The following is a 24,257-nucleotide window of genomic DNA, read 5'->3' on the forward strand; positions in this document are numbered from 1 at the left end:
CCTTTAATTCCTCAACTGGAATTAATTTCTAACATACACACCGCTAAAAATAGTATACCTTTTCTGATCGCATAATCGAATATGACCAAGTTGTAGAAAATATAACGTCAATTTCCAACTTACCCAACATAAATATCAAAACTAACGCAAATATTCGCACTTGAAGATTCGTTACAAACGTATCGATCTAGCAAGTACCAGTGGAATAATAGTACAGTCAACGGAATCGATACAACAAGATCGCATAAATCAAAGTATTACATAGCGACATCAATGGCCACGCGATACTCCAGACTCACGATCAGGTACATTCGTCTTAGCATAACGTACTATTCTTGTTTTTTGACTATAGCTGCTAACTTTAGCAACTTAACGATCTTGCTGGATCTTCTCCAGCAACTATGCCGAGAAAGCACCCTCCTCCATTGTCTCGGAAACGCTCTCGAGAAGTATACTTATTTTCCCGCTCGGGTATCTTTCGTTTCCCTCCTCCGACGAACGTTTTCACCTCGTACACACTCTTTTACATATTTCATCGTACCATCCGCAAGGCCAGCGGCGAAATAAAGCAGAGGCGAGGAATGGGCGACGAGACGAAGGGTCGAACATTTACAAGTCATGCAGCAAGACAGAGAGGGAGGAAAAGAGGGTGGCTACGGAGCCAAATACCAGCAAACCATTCTACAAAGTAAACAAGATGGAGCCCGCCACGGCTTATCCTCGTCTGAATGCAACAAGCTATTTCTACTCGTCCAACGCTTCGTCTTTCTGCCTTTCTGGGCCGGTGTCACTCTTACCGTTTCCTTTACAGTGAAGCACATTGCTCCAGACAGTACACCGATGTCATTACCACCTTTTTCTACCCTCACACTTCCTCATCGTGTTGTTCTTCCAGGTTCTTGCTCGACCAAGCTGCGAACTGACAGGAGAAATGCAATTTCGCGAGCAAAAGAGTCGCGTATTCGTACGTATTCTTCGGTAGTGGACCGGATGTGTCATTGCTCGAGGCAGACTGTTTAATTGGAACAGTTTAGAATGTCGAGTTTATGTCACGACGTTTATTTATTATTAAAACTTTGACGTATGTATATTCGTAGTATAGGTGGTTGTAAATCGAGGCATATATTCATTTGGATTCTTAAAACCTGCCTATCCTGCTAGAATTAACTAACTAAATCTCTACGGGAAATGATGTAAAGCTCACAACAGCTGACAATTAAGGATTAAATTCGTGATATTCTCCTGAAACTCAACGCGTTACCGTTATCAACGATAACGATCGGCGAATCGATACCTATCCACCATTATTGCTGCAGCATGTGTGCATCTAACGATATCATGCGAACGAATCCCATGAACGCTCGTATCACACTTCGAAATCATCAACCGGCTAGTACGTATTATTAAAACAAGTCCACGCGTTTCGGTCGAACATTTCGACCGCTTGATTCTAATAAATCTCTATTCGCTTGTATTTGCATAAAGCAAAAAATTATACAATTTATACCCAGTAAACTGCGATATCTTATTTGGGAGCGAAATCGGAATAATAATTGAACTTTGATATTATTTAAAAGCTGTCCTCGTTGAGTTAAACCCATAATGTAACTTATGAGTAAGATTCGATATAATACATTCGATACAAGGTAAGAGGTTAAGGACAGTTATGAAGCATTGTCTGACTAATTGATGGTAAAGGCGAGAATTTGTTGATATTAAAGAAAATTTTATAGGGCGTATCAGCGCCCCGCATTATTATTACAGCGCAACGCGTTCGTGCTCGTTGTTTTCGCGATACTCGCGTATGCATGGAATTTTCCAACGCGAGCGTTTCGACTCGGTGAAATACCTTTAACGGCCTCTTTCTCCTTTCTTTCTCCTCATCCAGGTTCCCTCTTATTCTTCTTGTCCGAAAACGTTCTATTTCTTCATTTCCAGGTTATACGCGTTCATTACTTATGCAAGACTAGGCTGATTATTTGGATGACCTAATCCGATACGCTAGCAGTAACACGATTTTAAATTTAAGATGTCGTTACAGTGCAGAGCGAAAACAGATTGGATTACTAACATTTCGCGGGTCTTATATATAAATAATATTCGAGGCAGAAGATATCGAAAAAATGTCCAAACTGAACGTACTGTTTCACGGATGTGTTAGTAATTATTTAATGTAATGTAAAAACAATGTGTATAGTAGAACACAGGTATGTTTATATCAGTTCGTTAGAGATAGTTCAAAAACTTGGTACGGTATTTTCCATGTGCGGTCATTTCAGTACTCATTGTCCAAACGTTTTATTATTTTTTATTGCTTTTACGCTTCGCAGGGCTAAAAAAACTCGCGATGCATCAGTTAGTACGAAAAGTTCGTTCACGGCATATCATCTCTGGCGCAAAAACTCGCTGGAAAATGTGTTACTAACATTGTTTTATTCGTGCGTGTTTGCTTTATGAGTTGGAACTTGGAGCAAAGGCTTCCAAGCCGGATAGGAATATTTGTATTGAAACATTTGTATTCCAAACTATGATTGTTAAACGTTAAATGATTATTCTGCGATTACGCGAAAATAATTCAGGATATTCAAAACCGGGGATGAAATATTCGAAAATGCGAGACACGAAAATAACGCACCAGAGTTGCAGACGATGATAGATTTGAAGATATCGTACTTTTTAATCAATTTATCCTAATTAATAATTGATTTATTATTTTACTGAAATTCGATTCTATTCCTTTTAACACCTTGTTGTATCAAAAATAATCTCGAATATGTTTTATTCCTTTCTCCCACATTTATACTACCATGTATAGATGATTTTGATCAACAGAATAGAAAATTATTCGACCCTCCATGTTCGAAAGGTGAATATATCCAGGGAAATAAGAGAGGTAGAGGAACAAGGTTGGAAACAAACACGAGGGCGAAGGAGTACACTTAAAAAACCAGACGAACATCCTCCATCCCATTTTCACCGTCCCTCAAATCTATTCTTCACAGGTCCTTCTCTCATCTGTCCCCCTTCCCATTGCTAACCAGAGGGTTCAAGTTAACAGCGCTTAAGGTCGCTGTGGGTAACCCAACTCCTTCGAATAGCACACTCGTTTAATTACCGGGTTACTAAAAATCGTAATTGCATTCTTCCGTATTAATTCGCGTACTTTCGACTCGTTAATTGACCACGCGCCTGCTTGCTGACTATCGGGACCAAATTAAACCAAACCAATAGGAAACAGGCTTGCTCTTTTCAATTGTATTGTGTTCTGATTGCGGTTAATAAAGCGATTTCGGGTTTTCATGATCCGTACGGGCTATATGCATCGCGATCGTTATTAAAACGATGCAATCTCGATTAATGGGACGTTTACAAGCCATCTGCATGGAGATCGAAAAATATAACCACAGTATGCGCGGCGACATAATTTATCGTTTCGCGTTTCATTCACCATTCAGTAAATCTGATGTTAGTGATCGTTGCGAGGTATTACGTTAACTGCAAGTTTTGATTCGCGCTTAACAGGCACAGCCGAGCGTTGCTTTGATTTCACCCCCTTTCCTTCCCAACAACCGCTTGGCCGCGTTCAATCCTTCAGAATTGCGATGGTAAACGAAAATGCCGCGAATATGAATTATTTGCTCGATTCTCGCGGAAACGCGGCTGCCTTCGCTGTTGGCGTTAATATTCGGGCGACGCTGTGTTCGAGATTTGCTAAAGAAAATATCCGAACACACACATATACGTATCTCGATCTTTAATCGCGATACCACATATTCGTGTAGCAAGTTTCAATTTTCTAATACAATTGGCCTGTTACTAACATTCTGGGCTATTCGATTAATGTAATTATAGTCATTAATAAAGAAAGTGTCATGAGCTCTACGATAATTTGCAGGTTTCGCTATTGTGTCATTTACATGTGATATTAATCCGAATATTGAAGTCCTCAAAGTATATCCTTATCTCGCTAGAAAGCTCAATGTACATTAAAGTTGTGTTTCTGCGCGAACAGCTAGTTTTGAGAAGAAAATGATGTTAACGTTCCGTTAACGACGTACTTCTGATCTAATGTGTCTTTCTAGTATTTGAAGAACCGTGTTATTTAAAAATTAAAATGAATCGTTTTTATTAAATACGCATAAATTTACGATTTTAAAGTACATTTAGACAATGGCCAAAGCTTTGAAAATGTTTAATCGAAATATTCAAGAAAAATCTTATGAATATATAGTATAATGTCTTATGAAAACAACCTTTTTTTATTTTGTACAAGCGTATCCATTCGAATACACGATAAAATAGTATCAGTAGTAAAAAGTTTTTCCGATTTTACGTATCATTTAACGCGTTTTAATCCCATTAAAAACCTATAGTAATGGAACGAACGCAACTCCTCCTGAACGGACATCTCTCCCTCCCCCCTCTCGCCAGATGAAAAAAATATCGCGAAACAATGACACGGTGAATTACGAACAAAAAGAGCTAATAAATGGATATCGAACGCGTTCAACCATAATTTCTTTTAGTTTTGTTAGGATTTTCGGTGAATTAAATTCTCAATATATGTTCGGAGTGCTTGCAATTTGCAATTCATACGTACTCGATTCGTGTTTGCAATTTATACATATAAAAGCCATTCGATATACATTTGATATACATTCAAGAAACACTTATTCAACGTATTCAATTTAATCTTCAAGCCTGACTTTCTTAAAAAGAATCTCCTCTATTACCTTTTTTAAGTGTTTCTAACCTCACAACAGTCACAATTCCAGACTCGTTATTCGCGTATCACTCTCTCGTCAAATCTAGTCACATCGTGCAACACATATTTCCATTAAACACAAACGGAGATAACAGTATCAAAGCAACCAGAATTAAACTGAAATTAAACCAACTATGATTAAAATTACGTCAATTGCAAACGCGTCTCACTCGCGTCTTTTTTTCGCCATGAAACAGGGAAATCAGCGAGTCACCGGCGTCGCTACTGTCGTAACGCTACGGTATGATTTATTTGCAGTGCAGCTGGTGAGTCGGTGCAACGAACGCGCCATAGCCATAGGGTAGGGTAATTCGACGAGATTTTACTAGCACGTGACAAGCTAACAAGGAAGTGTGCAGTTGACCCGACAGACGACGTAAAGACGCGGGGTTCAGGAGGTCATAAACTGCGAGACAAAACAACAAAAGTTGGAAACTCGTCGTTGTCATGGCATACGTGACAAATCTTACCTAATTCTTACGCAACCGTGTATACTGCATGCACATATTTGGCCCTCGCCCCTCTACCCTACGGCTCTCCGTAACTGTATAGGATGGTGTATAACTCGGAAACATTTCACGCAAACGAGGAAGGTTAATGAGTAGAACGAAGCCAGCTTGCCGAGGTAACCACTCGTTATGTTAGAACGCCAGTGGACGCCCTTGATATTAGCACGTAAATATGCATGGCGTATCGTGGTGTATCGCGTAATGATATTCAAAAATAGCGAAACAAATGCCTATATAATCATCCAATTTAGAATATAATCGAATGTTTAGCAATATAATATGCGTAAAAATGTTATCATATTCAAAGTATTATTATACATATTTAGCGTTTATATTACGTTGTGTCATAAAATAGCATATTATATACATATATTTTAAGAGCAAAGGAACTAATATTTACATAAATCGTATTGTGGTATACACAAGCCGAATTTTACTCTAACTGAATTTATACTCGGGATCTTACTTAGTGGCTTCTTAAATTAATTCAATATTTCTATCGTCGAACAACTGTGCAATTTAATTTATAAGGACCATATCATTTACACGTCATTAAACAACATCCACTCTTGACAAATCTTAAAACACTTTGCAATACCGACGTGGCGATTCTACGTTCTTTAGCACAAACGCAGAAGGATAATGCGATAACATTTTGTGGCTATGAGGGGAACTAGACGAGTGGCCCTTCGGACAAACTTGTTACAAGCTGAACAAGATGGAGAAAGGCGGACGTATCATGCCGGTTAGCGGCACTGTGCACAATGATAGTCCGCGTTAACGACCGTCGAGAGTTACAAGGCTGCAACAAACTGGACGCAGGCAGACGAGACCAGACGAAACGAGACCCGTAGCCTTAATTGCTGGCCAGGGATTTACGGCAGCTAGGTGGCGAGAATATAAATATTCCCGCGGGATAGCCGCAGCTAGGAATGCCTGCCAGCTTCGTCGAGCGCCGTTTAGCGTTCCATTCTTTCTCCCCTGACCTCTTTAATCCTTCCTGGGATTTCTTCGTAACGTAACGCGAATTCCTGCGACGCGCCGCGTTCTCCTTGCACCGAGACACGGATCGTGCTTCAAAAGGGATCCATAACGTCATTCCAACTTAAAAAAATGTTATCGGGTTATGTATGCTGATCATGAATGAGATTTTTATGCCGGTGTTTCTTCACGAGGAAGAAAGAAAGAGGGGATATGGTATCTTGTAAGGTTACTCTGCTACTCTTAGGTGGGAAGGATTGTTCGTTAAGAATTTTTGTGTGGATTAAAATAAAGTCGCATTGTGTAATATTTTTCTTACAACTTTAGTTTCTAGCTATTCGACGTTAGCAATTAAATATTTTCAAATAATAGTCTAAAAATAAAACTTGCGTCCGTCTTTCGCTAACAAATACAGAAAAATAGTAAGAATTAAAAAGTACTCTGTAGGATACGAGCAGAAATAAAAGAAAGGTTGATAAAAAGAAAAAAAATCTTTCCACTGCATTGTACAAAAAATACAAACAAAAAGTAGTGTTGGCGAAAGCAGAGTTTCTCCGCGCTTTCTATGCGCCGATGACCGCTTCAAGCGGAAGAGGGTGCACACCACGTGCAACTTCTCTACATTCTACAGGCGACAAATCGGCAAAGCGTAACAGCATGCCTGCGTTGCGATCACCGTCGGTGTTATTGAGCGAAAATCCCTATTAACCTGGCTCGTACATAAAACGCTTAACTTCACGCTCTCTCCTGCTTCGACACTTCCGCGGGAGTAGCGAGACTTTGTATAAATATACGATAAATTATCAAGGAATTACGTATAAATATTTATGACTCCGCGAGTTCGTTCGGTGTTACGCGATATCCTCTCGCGGGATAATTGGAAAGAACGTTTCTGAGTTGAAAGGGGAGTACTTTTCGGGGTTTTACCTTTTGTTTTCAACGCGTGTTTATACACTAAATTTTCCCGTTTGTAAGCAGCAGCTCGATTAAACGAGATTTACTTTGAACGTGATGCCATCTACTGCAGAAAGTATCTCGTTCGGTTTATATTAGGTCACTTTATTGGTAGGTTGTTTTAGTAACGCTATTTCTGTGTATCAAGAAGCTAACGATTACAAAGAAATGTTAATAATATACGCCAATTTTCATATTCCTTACATTGATTATTAAATTAATTAAAAAACCGAATAGCTTCAGAAGTAATATGAATTAAATTAGCATACATAACTACAAAATAAGAGCGGTTCCGAGAATACCATAAATTAAACATCTACGATCTATTCAAACTATTCATTATTAATATTTAATGAAAGCTTTACGACCAATATTTGTCTCATTTTTCTCAATACTGTATGATAGTAAACGCTTTCTATACATTATTCATATTTTATATGTTCCGTATACTAACCACATTAACATCACAGAGCTAAAATCTACAATTTACGTATCCACATCCACGATTCATCTACTTGGTTTCTACCACACAACTAGGTTTCTCTTTGATTCGCCAAAGAAACAAAATCGACAAACCTCTTCATCTTAACTAAAAATCGGCCCAAAATATGTTTTCAAAGGAAAACGAACGCTCCGTAAATTAAAAATGAAGAATGGAAATCAAAGCATGAAATAACACGAAATTGTAATTTGCTAGCCAGTCTCGACGATTATAAGGGTTTGTTCTGGTCTGAGAAACACAAAAGAACTGTATTTTAATAGGAGAAAGGATGTATTAAAGGCAGAAGATAAAGAAGAAGAAGAAGCGAACGGATCTGGTATATTTTAATTTCATCGGAGTAATTTACGCGCGCTCGAGGGTTGATTCTAATCTCCCTGGTATTTAAATAGCCGAACTGCGCTAATTGAAACATCTATTTCATAAACTTCATTTCTTGGTGGAAAGATAACTTTCTTCGGTTACTTTATTCTGAAGGTCTACGCGTCTATACGGCGAGAAGAGGTGGAGGAACACAGGGGGCAAAAGATACGAATTAATTACTTCGATGTCTCCTTCGAAGCAGCTGCAACTTCAAATTCCCCCGGGAGAGTAGTTTATCTTGATTACCTTTAGTCCTTTAGACCTTAGTCCTGGATTAAGAGGGATGATTGAGTAGTCCGCAAGGGCTGCGTGTTCTCGTCTGTCCCGGCTTTTGATATTATATGAAAACATTCTGTCATAGTGATTCGCGGCGAGGGTAGAGAAACGCTTCAGACAGGCAACGGGAAAATTAAATTTCCCTCAAGAATTCGACGATCATACTTCCCGGAATTTTTACATCTCCTTTTCCCCTTTCTCTTCGCCCATTGTTTATCGTTACACATCTACTGCTTTATGGTGACGTTGATGCCGATTCTTCTCTGATCAACGGTTGGTTCAAAGTTTCATTAATTGGGTATAATTTTCTATTTCGGACATATTATCGGCTTGGTATAACTTTAAGCGCGTGTAACAAATTTTCGGGGTATACGATTACAATTCGTTCCAAATCGCAAACTTTGTTTTCCCACAGCCAACCTTTGGTCTTCATTACCATTCGTTACAGAGGGTACGGGCTCGATAGATTTCTCGAGGTGTTCTATCGACGTTAAGGAGACCGTGATAAATTGCGATCGAAAGGGGCCGTAAGAAATAATTCGATCGAACTCTGCAAAAACCAGGATAATCGCAAGGAGGTAGTTTTTGCAGTCTTCGCAACTACATTATAGCCAAGATGTTAGAAATCTCGTCTGTTTAGACCACGAAACATTTCCCAGAGCACCAAATAATGTCCTAAAAATTAGATACTAACTGTAAGCTGTTACAAAAATCACCGTTCTCAAACTAGTCTATCGCATTGTCCAGCTTTAGTCAAATTTCAAAGTAAGCATCTTTAATACAACGCTATAAGACCAATTTCAGCGAAATTAACCTCGAATATAATCTAGCGACATTCCCGTAAGAATATTTGACGTAGGAGCATAAAGGTCGGTGATAAATTGCATTCTGAAAATGGTGCGCGGCCGTGTTTTCGCGTAAGCGGCGAACGTCAAAAGCAAGCCACCGTGAAAAGGTTAAAACTGGCGAAACCTCGAGCGTACAGCAAGAAAAACGCGCATATGTATCTCTCCACCTACGCCTCTACACATACATTCTCTTGCATTAACGAAACAAGACAGACGGTGCACCCAGAGAAAGAAAGTCCAATAGCAAGAAGAAAAAGGACACGAAATTCACATAAAGAGGGGGGTGGGGAGAGAGAGAAAGAGAGATTTAACCAAGATTGAGTGGCAAGGCAAAAAACTTCGTTTCGCGGGGCAGACCAGGCTTAATGCTTGGTATTATGTCGACTGATGGATGCCGCTCGTTAATTTTATAATTTCAGCAACCAGCCCTTGGCTGGCCGTGTGAGCCAACCGATTTTACGCAGCCAGATACGGCCAGAACTGAAAGTCGCGGGAAGATGAGATGATAAAGAAAGAAAGAAAAAATGAAAGAGAAGAAGGGAAGCATTATGAAAGCGCGGAAGGGTGGAAAAACGTGAAGGAGGGATGAAGAAAGGAAAGGAAAAAGGAAAAGATGGAAAAGAAAGCTGAGAAAAGTAAGTATGATTGGTCACTGGAGTCACCTCAAATACTGCCCCAGATATATGTAGAACTGAAAGTCACGAAGGGAAAGGATAAAGAAAGGAAAAAGAAGAAAAGAAGAAGCAAGCGAGCGAGGAAAAACAAAAAACGCGGAGGAAAAAAGGGGGAAAAGGGGGGGAAGGGAGGAAGAAAGGGCGCGTGAAGAAAAAGGGAGGAGAGGAAAGTCTGAGGATGATTGGCCACTGGAGCCACCCTCGGCGTTGGGTACTAATATAAGGCTAGGTAGGATATACTCTTACAAATTGTCTGGCTCTTTCGCAGGAGGCCGCACGCAGAGGGAGATTTGTCTCCATTAAAGGGATTGAGGTTTTGTCGTACTTTACTTCCGCTCTTTTCCACTGTTTCCAGCCAGACCTTCCTCTACCCTTACGCACCGCTTTTGCCCTTTGAAGTTTTTCCCATCGCTTGTTCAGTCATTAAATCCGTCCTAGTAAAGTGGACCGTTCTGTCCGCGGGGAGTACCGGTTTCTTGCTAGAAATAAGACATCCCTTTGGAAATTTCTATTTCTCGTTCGCCCTAATTGCGTTCAACGCTCGAGATTCCCTTTCCATCGCGTCTCCTTCGTCTTTCGACGGTTTGAAAGTTTAAAAGCTTCCCGAGAATTTGCCGTGTAATTTTGTTGTCGTCCGAATGTCTTGCTCAGGGACCGCTTTGGAAGGATAACCATGCAAATTCTTGTAACGCCGCGTAACGTTTCAGAGGAATTTAAGAAGACCGGTTAATTAAAGTTAATGCTGTGAAGCGTGGAAAAAGCGTTTTGGATTTTCTGCTGGACGACGAAGATTAAACGACTACGTCGAGAGCTTTGATAGTCTCGTTCTAGCAAATCTGAATGCACCTATTACAATAGTTCTGTTCTTTTGTAATTAAATTCGTTTACGCCTTTTAAGTTCAATTTAGTTCACTTAGTTTAGTTTAGTTTTCTCATTTCCCGCTTTGCGTAAAAAATAAGGCGGAGATTGCCCAAAGTTAATTTGCTTAGATTTCATAATTATTGCCATTTTATAATTTCTATATCGCAAATGTTATTTTTGTCTGTTCTTCTTCAATTTTCGCGGTATACATAGTGTAATTTACGAAATACCAAAGAATCTTCCGCGAAAACTGATACACTGAAAACAAAAGGTTATCGAAGTCTGATTCCATATTACTTTGTCGGACAGTTTTCACTGGGATACGAAGAGAAAAAAAACAGGACAATTCCAAGAGCGTGGTGATCGAGTTGATCTACATATACTGTTTTCACCCTCCAGTCAAGCGAGTCTGCGCACGAAAATATATCGTTCTTTGAGGAAGCCTTGACAAAGCCCCTCATAATCTCTAATTCAAGAACATCAAGTTTTATTATATTCGTATATTTCATTGTGTGAAATATCGTGAAATATATTTACACGTATATTTCAATATTATACTATAAGTATTTCTTTCTATTTTACGTATAACGAATTAGATAAAATGTACTAGATAGATTTTACTACTGTGACTAACACACATAACAAACTTCACACTTGCATAAAGATTTTAACCTACATTCCACTTCAAATAATGAAAATTAATGCATCACGAACGGATGAAGAGATATCTCGTCTTTCGTATTTTATGTCTAAAGAGACAAAAATGCCAATCGAGATTGTAAAGATATTAGTTTTACTCAAAGCTGAAATTGTGCTCTTTTCGAAAAATATAATATGAGGCAGCTTAATTAGTTTCAATGGTCTAGTTCAATTTTCATATTACAACTTCAAAAGCGTCATGCTTTCTTATTCAAACATCTGAAATTAGTTCAGAGGAATAAATAACCAACTGTTTAACTGGATAAACGAACGACAAGTGTCTGATGAAGAAATTCTAAAAGGGGACCTGACTGCATCCAGCTTTGTTTTGAGTGACGTAAATAGGCGAGAAAGAGCAAAAATGCTTGATAAATCGAAGCAATTCGTTACGCCACGAGGAAGGTTGCAAATGTGCCGTCATAAATTCAGAAAGAGATCTTATTGCCCGGAAGAGCTCAATGCGTGTTATAATGGAAGATAATATTGGGACTCGTTCCAAGTCATTGTAACTGATGGCCCGTTGTGTATTGACGACACGTACTGACTGCAAACTTCATCAGACTATGTATCTGTTTTCTTTCCGTGTGACACCGTTCCACCCTTTCCGGTTCATTTCAGTGGCGCCATCGTCGTTTGCATCTTTGTTTCGTTCGTCTTGTTATTTCGGAGAAAATTGCATCGTTTGCAATATTGCTAGCTTTTTCACTGATCGTTAAGTATCAATTTTAAGATCACGAATATTTTAACAGTGACATTTTCACGGCCAAATATTTATAACAGATTATTTCATGCCCATGAAAGTTTCGTGGTTGCGTAACTTGCGCGCAAATTTATCGGGGTTACTTTAGATATCGGTTGAAATATAATATATCCCCTTTTTCCTGCTTCTCGTCGATCGAGTGTCTCAAATATTTGTACGATCGATGGCGGTCCTGTCATCGTATAATGGCCAAAGCAGCGAAATACGCACGTTCAATCTGTATTTTGTTGAAATAAACTTGAAGATGGTGTGAAATTGTAAATTTTAACCCGAGCAAAAATAGTCGCATACCGTGAGAAATGAGAAAAAGAAGGAGAAAGGAGAGAAAAAAGTGAAGAAAAGGAAGAAGTGTGAGAATGTTAAAACAATTGAAGTTTCGTCAGATTAAGTAGATACGAATTAATACTTGAACACTAACACGTTAATGCTTCGAAAATAATCAGTTTTTCGTAATAAAAAGTTGGATATTCAGCAGTAAATTTTTATTCACTGAATCGATTAAAAACTCCGTGCTATTTTTAAAATTTTATACAATATTAAAAAAAAAAGTGTATTGAAAGTGTGATACACAATTTGTCGATGACAACATTTATTGTTGAGAAAAATTCATTTTAAAACAACACAAAGCGTTAGGGGATCATTTATTACTCTAATTTTGTAAAGTTCCTGACAATAAAGAGACCTGATATAATTTTCACAAAATGGTTCTATTACAAACTTTGAAAGTGGAAATTTCTGAAAGCACACAATACTTAAATTTTTGCTATGAAAATAGCAAACGCGACGCGTCTTCAAAATAAGTCATAAAATTCAGATAAAGATCCGATAAATTTCAAATTTTGACACACTATTCCTTATAAGACTATCTTCGGTACAGGGTACAATATTTTTACGCAACCTTCCAAAGCCTTCAAATAAAAATTTAAAATTTACGTTCATTCGATATCGACGATACCATATACTATGTTTTTAATTTTCAGCTAGGAAGTATCTGTGAACTTTCTCTATACGCGGTTTTATCCCGTGACTTCCCGCTAAAACGACGCAGACATTTATCAATGAAATTATGAAACTACTACAAGAAGGTGCATTCGCCTCCACGAGATTACGAGGATCAAGGCCCGTTTAGTCGCAACTCCCCAGGACGAGACTTTAACTGATTTTAGTCAAAGTGCCGTAATTCCCTGCGACGAAAACGTAACGAGTTCTGAGAAATGGGGACAATCCACCCCTGTTCGTTCTTCATCCTCTTCCACTAGACACGAAACTCCGAAAGTAAGAGTCTGAAATCCTGTACGCAACTTTAAATTAAGGTAATTCGTTTTACTTATGCACGTCTTGCATTCTTAGATTGCGACCATTTGCTATCGTTTATTAATTTCATTTTTTGACCATTCTGCCAGATAAATTATCCTTTTTACGCGTTGCTGTTACGTGTTTATTCAAACCATAGTTACTACATCTGTGTAATCACCATAGTGATATATCTTCGTTTCTTCAATCCATGTTTCACTACTTCGCCAAAAAACCATCTTGCAACGCACACGCTCATCCACGCGTAACACGAGGCTGGCACATCTAAAGACGATATCTGCAGGAACTTCCATAGCAAAATTGTAAATCAATTGAAAGGCTTGCTAGCCGCCACCGGAAGACGTACAAAACATATGCATGAAACGAAGGTTTTGCGTTGACCATGTCGAACAACTAGTCGCCGGTTTAATGCTAACAGTTCACCTCTATCGCTGCTAGCTTATCATTCGAATTGTATATTCGACTTAAACTTTGAGGATACATCGTGCGACTCGATGCTCGCGATACAACAACAAGAAGCACCATTCGGCGTGTCTACAGAGTGTCACGCAGAGTTTTCGATAAAAACAGTTGGATTTAATATACAGGATGTTGGAAAAGAACGGTCTCGCATAGATGCGAAGCTGTCTGGAAATTTAGCAAATTTATATAAAATAGGTACTTGATCCTTTGGGATTACAATATAAAAATCTTGATCGATCTATTAATTACCCAAAGTAACTGCAAGTCATCGCGTTAAGCGATCCATCCTATATGAGCACTTCGCAAACTTTTCATTTGTCTTGTTCGCCGCTTTGTAGTAGAATTCGTTACTAACAAAATGAAACGCAGAGTTTTCCTGAAGAGATGTGGAGGTTGGCTTTTGGATATTACTTTGGGAGGGGAAGTGGGCAGGGAGAATTTATCGACGAACTGGATAAACTAAGTTAGGAAATACAACAGGATAATTCATCATTTAACAAAGAAAGTGGAACTGATTGTGGAAGTGATCCTTTCTAATAAAAAATGAACACAGAATCCTTCTTGTAATATGTAAAATATGTGATATACTATTTATTAATATATCACACGAACTTATACTTTGTTCTCGTACTAATAACGATACTTCTTCTTTAAAAGTAACGGTTTAAAGTAATAAGTAAGCCCCTACATAAAATGAATTTTCAAATATTTAACTTGAAGATTTATTAAAATTTGTTAAATTAAATAGTTTTACACTTCCTGTTCGAAGAAAGTCAACAGTAGCAGATAGTCAATGGATTGATATCGAAAAGATAGTATCCTGTCTCCAAAAGTTTCAGAATTCCACGTCATTTCACTTCCATGTACGCAACCATGTTTAGATAAGAAATTTTCACGAGCATTAGAAAAATTCCTAATAATTAAAAACAGAATTACGATGATTCTCGAAGAATTAAATTAATTACTAAATACAAAAATTCAGTTTATTAGTATCGTACTACTTAGAAAACGATGCAAATTTCTTGGTAAATTTTTATGTATTTGGACGAAACGAGATAGATTGGGTTTACGTCGATACGAGAACGGCTTTCCAATAGTTTCACGTGGCAGTTTCGTTTAAAGTTTTTCGTCTAATCCGTTGGAGTGCGTCGACTGAAAAGGCTCGCCGCCCGTCTTCTCCACAAATCCGGAGAACTTTGAGTCGCGTGGGTCACAAAGAGGATAAAACAAAATTTAGGACGGCCGAGGAGAAAGTCAAGGGAGATAAACGAGAACAAAGGAAAAACGTACGTGTACCTGTTAAACGTAAATCACCACGAGTTTTGTAATAACTGAACTTTGGATTTATGTACGGAAACGTACGAAACGAATTTTGTTATCGAGTTCCCATTTATGACAATTTTATTAAATACGATATTTTTATGAATCTTTTCATGTTTGATGATCTTAATCGATGTTCAGAAATTTACAATCTACGATTTATGTTTACTGTGTTAGGAAGAATTTTATATATAATAATTTAATTAATTTTCAGTTAAATGAAATTAAGATTGTAACAAATTTGTTATATCTATTAAGACAAATCTGCATAGAAGTTTCAAAAGTTCAGTAAAAAAGAACTATGTATGTCGATCCATCCTATATTCTGCAACTCGCGTCACATCATGCAGAAACAATCAACGGAAGCTCGACATATATGTACTTTAGAGAGGAAGCATCGATCTTGAAAATCGATTGAAAGGGACGCGTCAAGCCACACTGGTGACAAATAACTCGACAGCGATTTCTATGGAGTCCCGGCTATGGGGAGATTTCAAGACAGCCAACCACGGTGTCGAAGTTCGAGCCTGCTGGCTCTTTCTTCCAGCAAGTTGAAAGCTCTTGCCTCGAACGTCGTTCTACTTAAAGACGATTAATAGCGATTCGTGATTAATGATGGAGTGTGCTTGCGCACAACGAGTGCTATAAGATCGATCAACACAGAGGAGAAGGAAGGGCAAACGGATCCTGCGAGCAATTTCCATACAACAAGCTACACGAACCGGATGAAATTCGAGAATTCGAACAACTCGAAGCGTCCCGCCCCGTGAATCCTCAGCGGGATACGTTATCATAATGAACATGTTAAGATGTTTGACGTTTAAGCGGCCGAACTGTTACCGAAATTTCATCCGTTGATCTTCTTTATTGTGAATATTCTCACCTGGTAGCGTTTCCTCGAGCGATTTAAATGTTGAAAAATTTCAATTTCTATGATTCGGCGCTATTGAACTTCCTTTACAATATTCTAAAGCAATTCGAATAATCTTACCCTGTTTATACGAACAATCGACAGTCCACGATGGCGAGCACAAACCACAAAATGATATTTATAACGAGCACGAGAAATTATTTGCACAAATCTACATTGCACGCGCAATGAAACATTGAAAACCGGAACGATTTAGCTAGAAACGATTTTCGATTTGACCATGGATAGAGAGAGGGGGGAGGAAAGCGCGGGAATAACATCGAACTTGATTGCTGGGTATACAACAAAATATAGACGCACAGGAGGCAGGCAGGAGTGACACGTCGCGGTTTAATACGATTTAGAATGCCATCGCGGGGCCCATTTAAAACTGTCAAGCGTGAAATTCAGAAACGAGGCACCGGAAAACGTCACAATTTTCGAGTAGCTGAAACGCGAAATGCAATTTAACCCTCCATCCCTCTGCTACGGCGTCGAGAGATCGAAACTTTTTGAAGCTATCTCGTGTCCACCGCTTGCATAAATAACGCGAACGTGAAACACCGTTTATTTTGGCGGACGCAGGTAACGGGAACACGGGCAACGCCACGGCCGTGACCGGGGGTAAACTTCCGGTCTCTTCGGGGTAGAGTGCTCCGGGAAGCAATAAAACCTCCGGTTCCCGCGTGTTGTACGTACTTTCCAACTAATGTCTCCTACTTGTTTACGTTTTATTTTCTTCTATCTTCCTTTCTTTCCTTCTTTCTTCCTCTCTTCTTCCTTTCCTTTTTTATTCTAGGACTTTTCTACGTCTATCGTTTTGCAAACTGTATTTGTTAACCGAGAACCATGCGACTGTGGGATATGACTTTGGATTGTTTGCATAATTATTTATAGGGTACACAGGTGATTCTTAAAATTTGTATTTCTACGAACGTTGCTAAAGAAATAAAACTTAAACAGAAATTGGTTTCACGTAGTAGATATCAAAAAGTGTATTTTACTTTGAATATTTTACATATCTATGCATATCACAGCAATATATATATATATATATATATATATATGCATCTTCAAATTTTCCATAAATACATAAATATCCGCAGTCTAGCGATATGAAATTTTCACCAACGTCTATATCCCCCGTTACGTTACTCGATAATTTATTACAATTTTTAAATGGATTCCTAGAAATTAGAAAATGCTATAACGTTAACGTTACCGTTATCGTTACCGAAAAGAACAAAATTAAGAAATATGTAGATATGCATCGCGAAACGACAATATACAAGAAAGAAGCAAAGTGGTTCCATCTCTCGCGTGAAAGAATAATGAAGAAGCTCGAGCGAAAGGACAGCTGTTTCAAAGGGATGGTAACACAATTAAGAAATTCCTCGGCACTTGGTCGTGTCACGGAATATTTTACCGTTTTAAACGAATACCAAGAACGGGAATCTCGGTAACGAGAATCTTCCTCGTTTGATCGAGATTCTTCCGCTTGTCGTTGCGTTGCACAAAGTAACGGAGTATCGAATTCCGCTACTTTACTTTGAGATCAATCGGATAGAATCCAACGAGCTTCGATACATGTCAGAATGTGTGTACGCTATTTCGAGAGTTTTTGATACGTCTCCACCTGTTTTTTTTCGTAAAAGGGCAGATAATGTTGGCGGAGCAATCGCGTGACTGAGCGCGAGACGAAGCAGATACGTCGCGTCGTGTCGTATTAATTTCGCTCGAAACCGGACTTACCTATATTTTCGACTTCTAGGACTAGACAGTTTCTTCGTTTGCGTTTGCGACTTATCGACGTTTCTCGTGTTCGATATTCTTATGGATGGAAATAATTCTTCCGCAGCTGCGGAAACGGCGATGGTAACGTACAGCGTGCAAAAGGTCCGATCGAAAATGTTTTGTTTCTACGAATTGCGAATTACCTAAATATAGAGATGTTATGTCCACAAATCGTAAGATCTTTTCCACACCCTTCGAAGTATACGTATCTCCGATACGATAAACACGGATACTCTTTGGTTTCTAATAGTAACATGAAAGATCATTTCGCTGCCGTTTATGAACATCGTCAAACCGAGGAACGCATCTGCCCCGAATATCTCCTACCTGAAGGAGAGAACGGAGAAATGAATACTCTTGAGTAATTGTGAAAGCAGTTAAACCTCGCAAGCTTCTGGACGTCGCATAAGTTGCCTTTGAACGCACGGGAAGGAGGATTTCGACTAAGCTCGTAGCTTCCATCCCAAGGTTTCTATGGCTTTCCTCGTTCTCTTCGACATCGAAGCTTTTAGGAAGAATCCTTACCGATGACTTTTACGTCTGACCTTTGTCTGTATTCTACCGATACTCTTCTTCTTATTCCCCGTCTGTTTCATCTCGTTCGTTTCAATGTCAATCGCGTAAAAGAAGTTTGTACATGGAAAAAATGGAATTTCACAAATGCTTGATACCGATGCGACTAATTGCAATTTTGTAATAGTTAAGATGCGATTCGCCAGAGGAACGCGCTGTTTCCATGTGACATTTTGCTGTTAAACCGAATGAAACAACGCGAAGGCTTAATTAACTTAAAACACGTACGGCTCTCGATGTTTTATTCCCAGCTGGAAAGCAAAGTGGCTCTGCACCCTGCGTATTACAATATTTGCCTTCTCCGCGACGCTGTTTGGTCAGCGACTGCGTCTACAGTCGTGTCTCGCGTTTGCTATTTTAACGGCGTGCCTTTTGCTTTTCTCTCGCAGCCAAATGAAATCGATTTTCCTTCCTCTTGTTTTAGCTCTTACAAACGCGCGTTTTTCCACCCGGAAATGGCGTTTAAACGTGAAATTGCTCGACTAACGAACTATAACGATAAACTGGCAAGTTTAGAGAATGATTAAACGTCGTTGGATAGAAATATAGGACGAAAGATAAGAAAAAATTGTATTTCTTCAATCACGGATGGGTTTCTACAAGCATATTGCTACTCTGTGTAAATATGTATGGCTAGAGATTACTTTAAGAAGGTTTGAAACAATGCTAGTAATATACCAGAGCTTACAAAATGGCCCGATACATAAACATCTTCCAGGTACAATTTAAAAAAACGAAACCTGACACAACTTTTTGCATTCCATAATTTAGATACTTCATTAACGCACGACTTGTATTTTCATTCAAAAACGTGAACGGTTGAAACGAATCCGCTAGCGAGACATTAATTTACCATTACCTCAAGGTAATCAAGTTAAATTTTCACAATGGCAAACGAATTTCATCCGGCTGCTACTCGCCGCTACCATCAATTTTGCAGCTGCGCGTGACGTTTACAATTCGTCTAGATTAATCGTTCCGAAAGTTCTCAGGATATCAACGTTTCGTGTTCGCGTCGCCAGTTCGAACGATGGTATAACGCTTCTCATGTTCAGTCATGTGTATCGTTTCAGAGCTTTTCTATCCTTCGCCGAATATATTGGAAAGCAAAATGAAGAAATATACTATCTATCGCTATCTATTGTTATACGTAACAAATAGACATATAGGATGTTTGTAACGAGTGCTATTGGAGAAAGGGTGATTGTACGTGAAACAATAAGCCCAACATATAGTAGAACAAAATATGGAAAACGATATAAAAATTTTGATTCTGAAAATTTTACGCGTCAACTGCTGTTGTTATCGTCGATGGAAATACAGGTAAGTTGTAAAATGTTGCGGTGGCAGTTATGATTACATTTTCGTGCGTTGACTCCTAACGCTAGAAATAAAAACGAGTCCTTAAAATTTAAAGCGTAATTCAACAATTTATTACCAAACACGAGCGAAACATGGATAATTAACGATTAATGAGACATTCGAGGAAAACAGACCAGCTGCAAGCAATTTTCCACGCTCTAAATAGTAACCAATAATTGATTTATGAACGACCCAACAATTGCTTCACGTTTCCAGAATAAACCTTTCTATCCCTGTACAGTCACTGGAAACTTCCGAACAAATTGTACAGTGGGAAAGAACAATTAAAAATTATCTTTAAAGCTTATCGCGGATGAATATTTCCTCTGCCTGTATCACGAAATATCTCGCATTAATATTCTCATATCGACGTTTGTAAGCTTCTATTTTAATTATTTCCTTTCGCCTCGGTTGTTTCGATAGAGTATGTATCTGATCGCTTGGAATATTTATTTTGTTCTGTTTTGGTTCTATTCCAATTTAGTCACTGCAGTTATCGACATCGAAAATGTTTCAAATATATACTAGTTTTTTGCGTGGAATTTATGCAAACGGTAATTTGCTCGAAAAGGATACAATTGAAAGGAAAAAGAATATACGATTGGATCGAAAACAAGGCAGGTGTCACAGTAGAGTTACGCTCAACTTGACAGTTCATTTATTTTTATTTCGCGTTTAAACTCGCGTTCACCATTAAAAGACAGTTATTTTTAAAGGTATTTTTGACAAATGTTACGTAAGAAAATGCAAGTATATTTGGAATAGAACGTCTTCCAACTTAACGGTGGGTCGAGTTCAAAGTGGACGGAGAACCAAGGTAAATACGGAGAGAAGTGGATCGGATATTCGCGGTTATGAAAGGCAAATTTCGAATTCTACGGACGCGCGATCCACGACTGCTGGACACCTGCACATGGACACACAGGTATATAGCCACATAGAGATACGTTTCGACGTAACGGCGTAAGAGGCCAAGGGACACCAGGGGGTTCCGTCTTCGATCAATAGTTCGAGAAGTGCCAACGACGACTACCGTTTCTGTCTGGGCATCGATCCTTGCGTGTGCCACGTATACGAGTACTTACTTTCTGTCTATTCCCTCAGACTATCCCGCCCCCTCCCGAGTTAGTTCCCTCGTTTCCTGTATTCGTTATCAACGACCTGACTGCCGATCTTCGTCCACGTTCAAACGACTGACGTGCTGATCACGATAAATATACCGATAATATACCTGATCGAATCGTAAACTTGACCGTGCTAATATCTTGTTTTAACCCTTTCGTGACTACATTGTGGGCCAGATTGTTATCGATCTCGATCAAGCCAAATCAGCGACTTACTGAATTAAATTACCCCAGACTTTTGTATAACCTAACAGCATGCCGGATCTAAAGAGGCATTAGACAGTTCTTTATATTAAAAAATTCCAAGAATCGTACATTCATGAAATTCAACCATACGATTGGACCAATCAGAACATAACAAAATTTTTATATAATTGCACGATTTCCAACCAACCACAAGAGAGACACGAGGAAGAAGAAGGTGAATAGAAACGTGTGCAAACGAAACAAGAGCGTAACGATTTATCATTCGGCCACTATGTTCCTGAAATCATTCAATCTTCTTGCGTTTCGCCAGCGTGAAGATTATTTTATACTCGAATTATACCCACGTGACGCGGCTAGAGCTCGGTTTAATCTCGGTCTACGATCGCGTCGCTACGTTTTATCGTTCATTCTGCCATCGTAAATGCCGTCCGTTCTATCCATTCGCCCACCCCTTTTTGCATCCATTCGCACTTGTCATACGGATGAACGTGCTGTTTCATTGCCAACTTCGTCGATCGCACGTCGATGCAGTCGCGACATCTCCACCCCGTTTGCCATCGCATCTTTCTCACACTAGCAAGAATATCGTTGCTTTAGTTTCTATCGAGCGCTTACCGTGTGATATTGACATGGATAACTAATTAGGTAAGTATAACAAGTAGTGTGTTTAGTAACGACGAATATAACAAAATCGGGGAATTATCTGACACAGATTTGATTACTAACACGTGAAAAATGAAAAAAACGAAGAAGGAAGGTGGTAGGATAGAGTGTACGGAGAAAAGAGTCAAATGCCTGGATAAACTTGGGAAATGCGAAAAAAGTAATAAAATGTGAAAGTGAAGTGGTTCGCGAAGACCGGGTGAACCAAGGTTATTCGGTTCTCAGTGAAATCTTGGAAAAGAGATTAAAAACAGGAAGCGCGAAGAAAGTTAAAAGAAACGGCAAAAGTATAAAAGTAATTGTGTAGTTGAAAAAAGAAACCTGACTCTGCATCAGGATATATGTTCGTATACGATAGCGAACTATTTTTGATCGGTATATTTGATATTTTGCAATTCTTTATTGTTGTCAGCCGCAGTTACAGCCTCGTATATTTCGACCAAACGTATCGACAAATATTTTATAACCAAAGTTGGCAGTGTGGTTAAATTTTTAAATTGCGTCGTTCGATGATCACGGGATACGTTGACGAAAACATGGTAAAAAACCGTGACAACGCGATTAAGTGTTCACCAGTGAATTTTTCCGTGAAGAACGCCGACCGGTGGCACGATTAAAAATAAAAGCCGCGAGACAATTCAATTTCATCCGATTATCGGGAGCGGTGTAGTTAATAGAGCCGCAGCACAAGATTAAAGTACGCGGCAGACTAATGAAAATTCGGTTCGTTATCGAATATTGCGATACACTGGATTACCGGTTGGGGGAAAAAATCGAATAATTAAATTAACGCGGCTTCCGGCCAACGTGATCGCGACTCAATCGAATCTCAATTGTACATTGTTACTCTTTTTTAGCATACTGCATGCGGATTGTGAGATATCTCGGTTCTGCCTTCTCTTATAACGCGTATATCGAAAGCTTGACGAATCGAATACAGACGACAGGTACGATATAATATTATACATCAGATAATACAATATCATATAACAAATAAAAAAAAAATACAGTCTACAAAAGTACAACGTTATCGTTAAGGAGTCCAATTTAATAAAGATGTAAGTATGAATTTTAGATATGGGTAGAAATTACTGAAAAGTGGTTTAGCAGCAGATATAAGGCAGATACGTCGATTATCCTAAGATAGTTTCTTAACAATCACTGCGAGGATAGATGATTCAAGAATACATAAAAGACGGTCGTTATCGATCGAATACTTACCTCTATGACTTCCGGTGATCTTGTCCCGCAAGATATTTATCTGGTGCACCCGACCGAACTCCTCGAACAACTTCCTCAGATCGTTCTCGTCCATGTCGTGAGGTACCTGACCTACGAACATTTTTATGTTGTCGGGGTCTGGTTGCTCTACGCCATTGTTGTTCATTATGCTGCAACAGAAAAACAAATTTTTATGAAAAATCATCGTTCTTATGGCAAGTTCAACATCCAGTCAATCGTAATTGTAACGATAAATGGAATTATCGATATGTACGATCGAATTTAGAATACAAAAACGAAACAATAGAATTAAAACAATCTTTTCTTGTGTAATGTTAAATTTTTATTTTCATAGAAACAGAATCGAAACTTAAACAAAAGGTAGGAATTTTAATACGCGTGTAATAACTCTTCGACGATTATTCATTATGCTTTAATTATACGTATGTATATAGATGAAAAGATACACGAAATACGATTGAGAAATATAATTTCCTGAGACCATAATTACGCGTTTCACGTTTCTTCCATTTAACGATATTATCAATAATATATTCGACTAAAGCATCCTCTCGAAAGCATGATACTTATGAAGTCGCTGGATTAACAAACATTTTCATCTGATGAAGTGCACTCGAAATCGGTCTATACGATATTCATTTTAAGAGGTTTGTGCGTCCATATACTGATCTCATTACGAGAACGATAAAAAACGCTTAAGCGATCGGTTCGAGTGTAGCAGTACTTATGAAATTTTAAAATGCAGGAAAAATAATATATCTCGTTGATATCTCGCCTACACTCCTATTTCACGACAAACTCTGAACGAGTTCAATCGTTTGAAAATAACATCGACAGTTTTGAATTATCTCTGCTATGTATAATAGAGTAAAACGTATTCGGTAAAATTACCATTTGAACGTTTTAACATTTGTAAACAAGTACGTTTTTGTTGGGGAGTGTATCGAATTATGGAGAAAAGACGAAAAGACGAACGTGCCATGAATCCAGTTCCTTTTTACAGTTTCTAAGTTACCAGTTGATGAAGTAATTACATATAATTAAATTTTTCCATTATTTTATTTGCGTAACGACATTAATAACGAGTACATCAAAA

General features: G+C 38.6%; 1 protein-coding gene across 1 annotated transcript in view; it reads right to left on the reverse strand.

The window, feature by feature from the left end:
* The window catches only part of LOC100744069 (CUGBP Elav-like family member 2), a 300,281-nt gene that overhangs the window by 118,383 nt on the left and 157,641 nt on the right, over nucleotides 1-24,257 (reverse strand). The window contains 1 exon segment of the mRNA XM_033322123.1: nucleotides 23,141-23,310. Within this exon segment, the coding sequence (XP_033178014.1) occupies nucleotides 23,141-23,310 (170 nt within the window).

This window comes from Bombus impatiens, unplaced genomic scaffold (genome assembly GCF_000188095.3).
Source record: "Bombus impatiens unplaced genomic scaffold, BIMP_2.2 scf_0551, whole genome shotgun sequence".
NCBI lineage: Eukaryota > Metazoa > Arthropoda > Insecta > Hymenoptera > Apidae > Bombus > Bombus impatiens.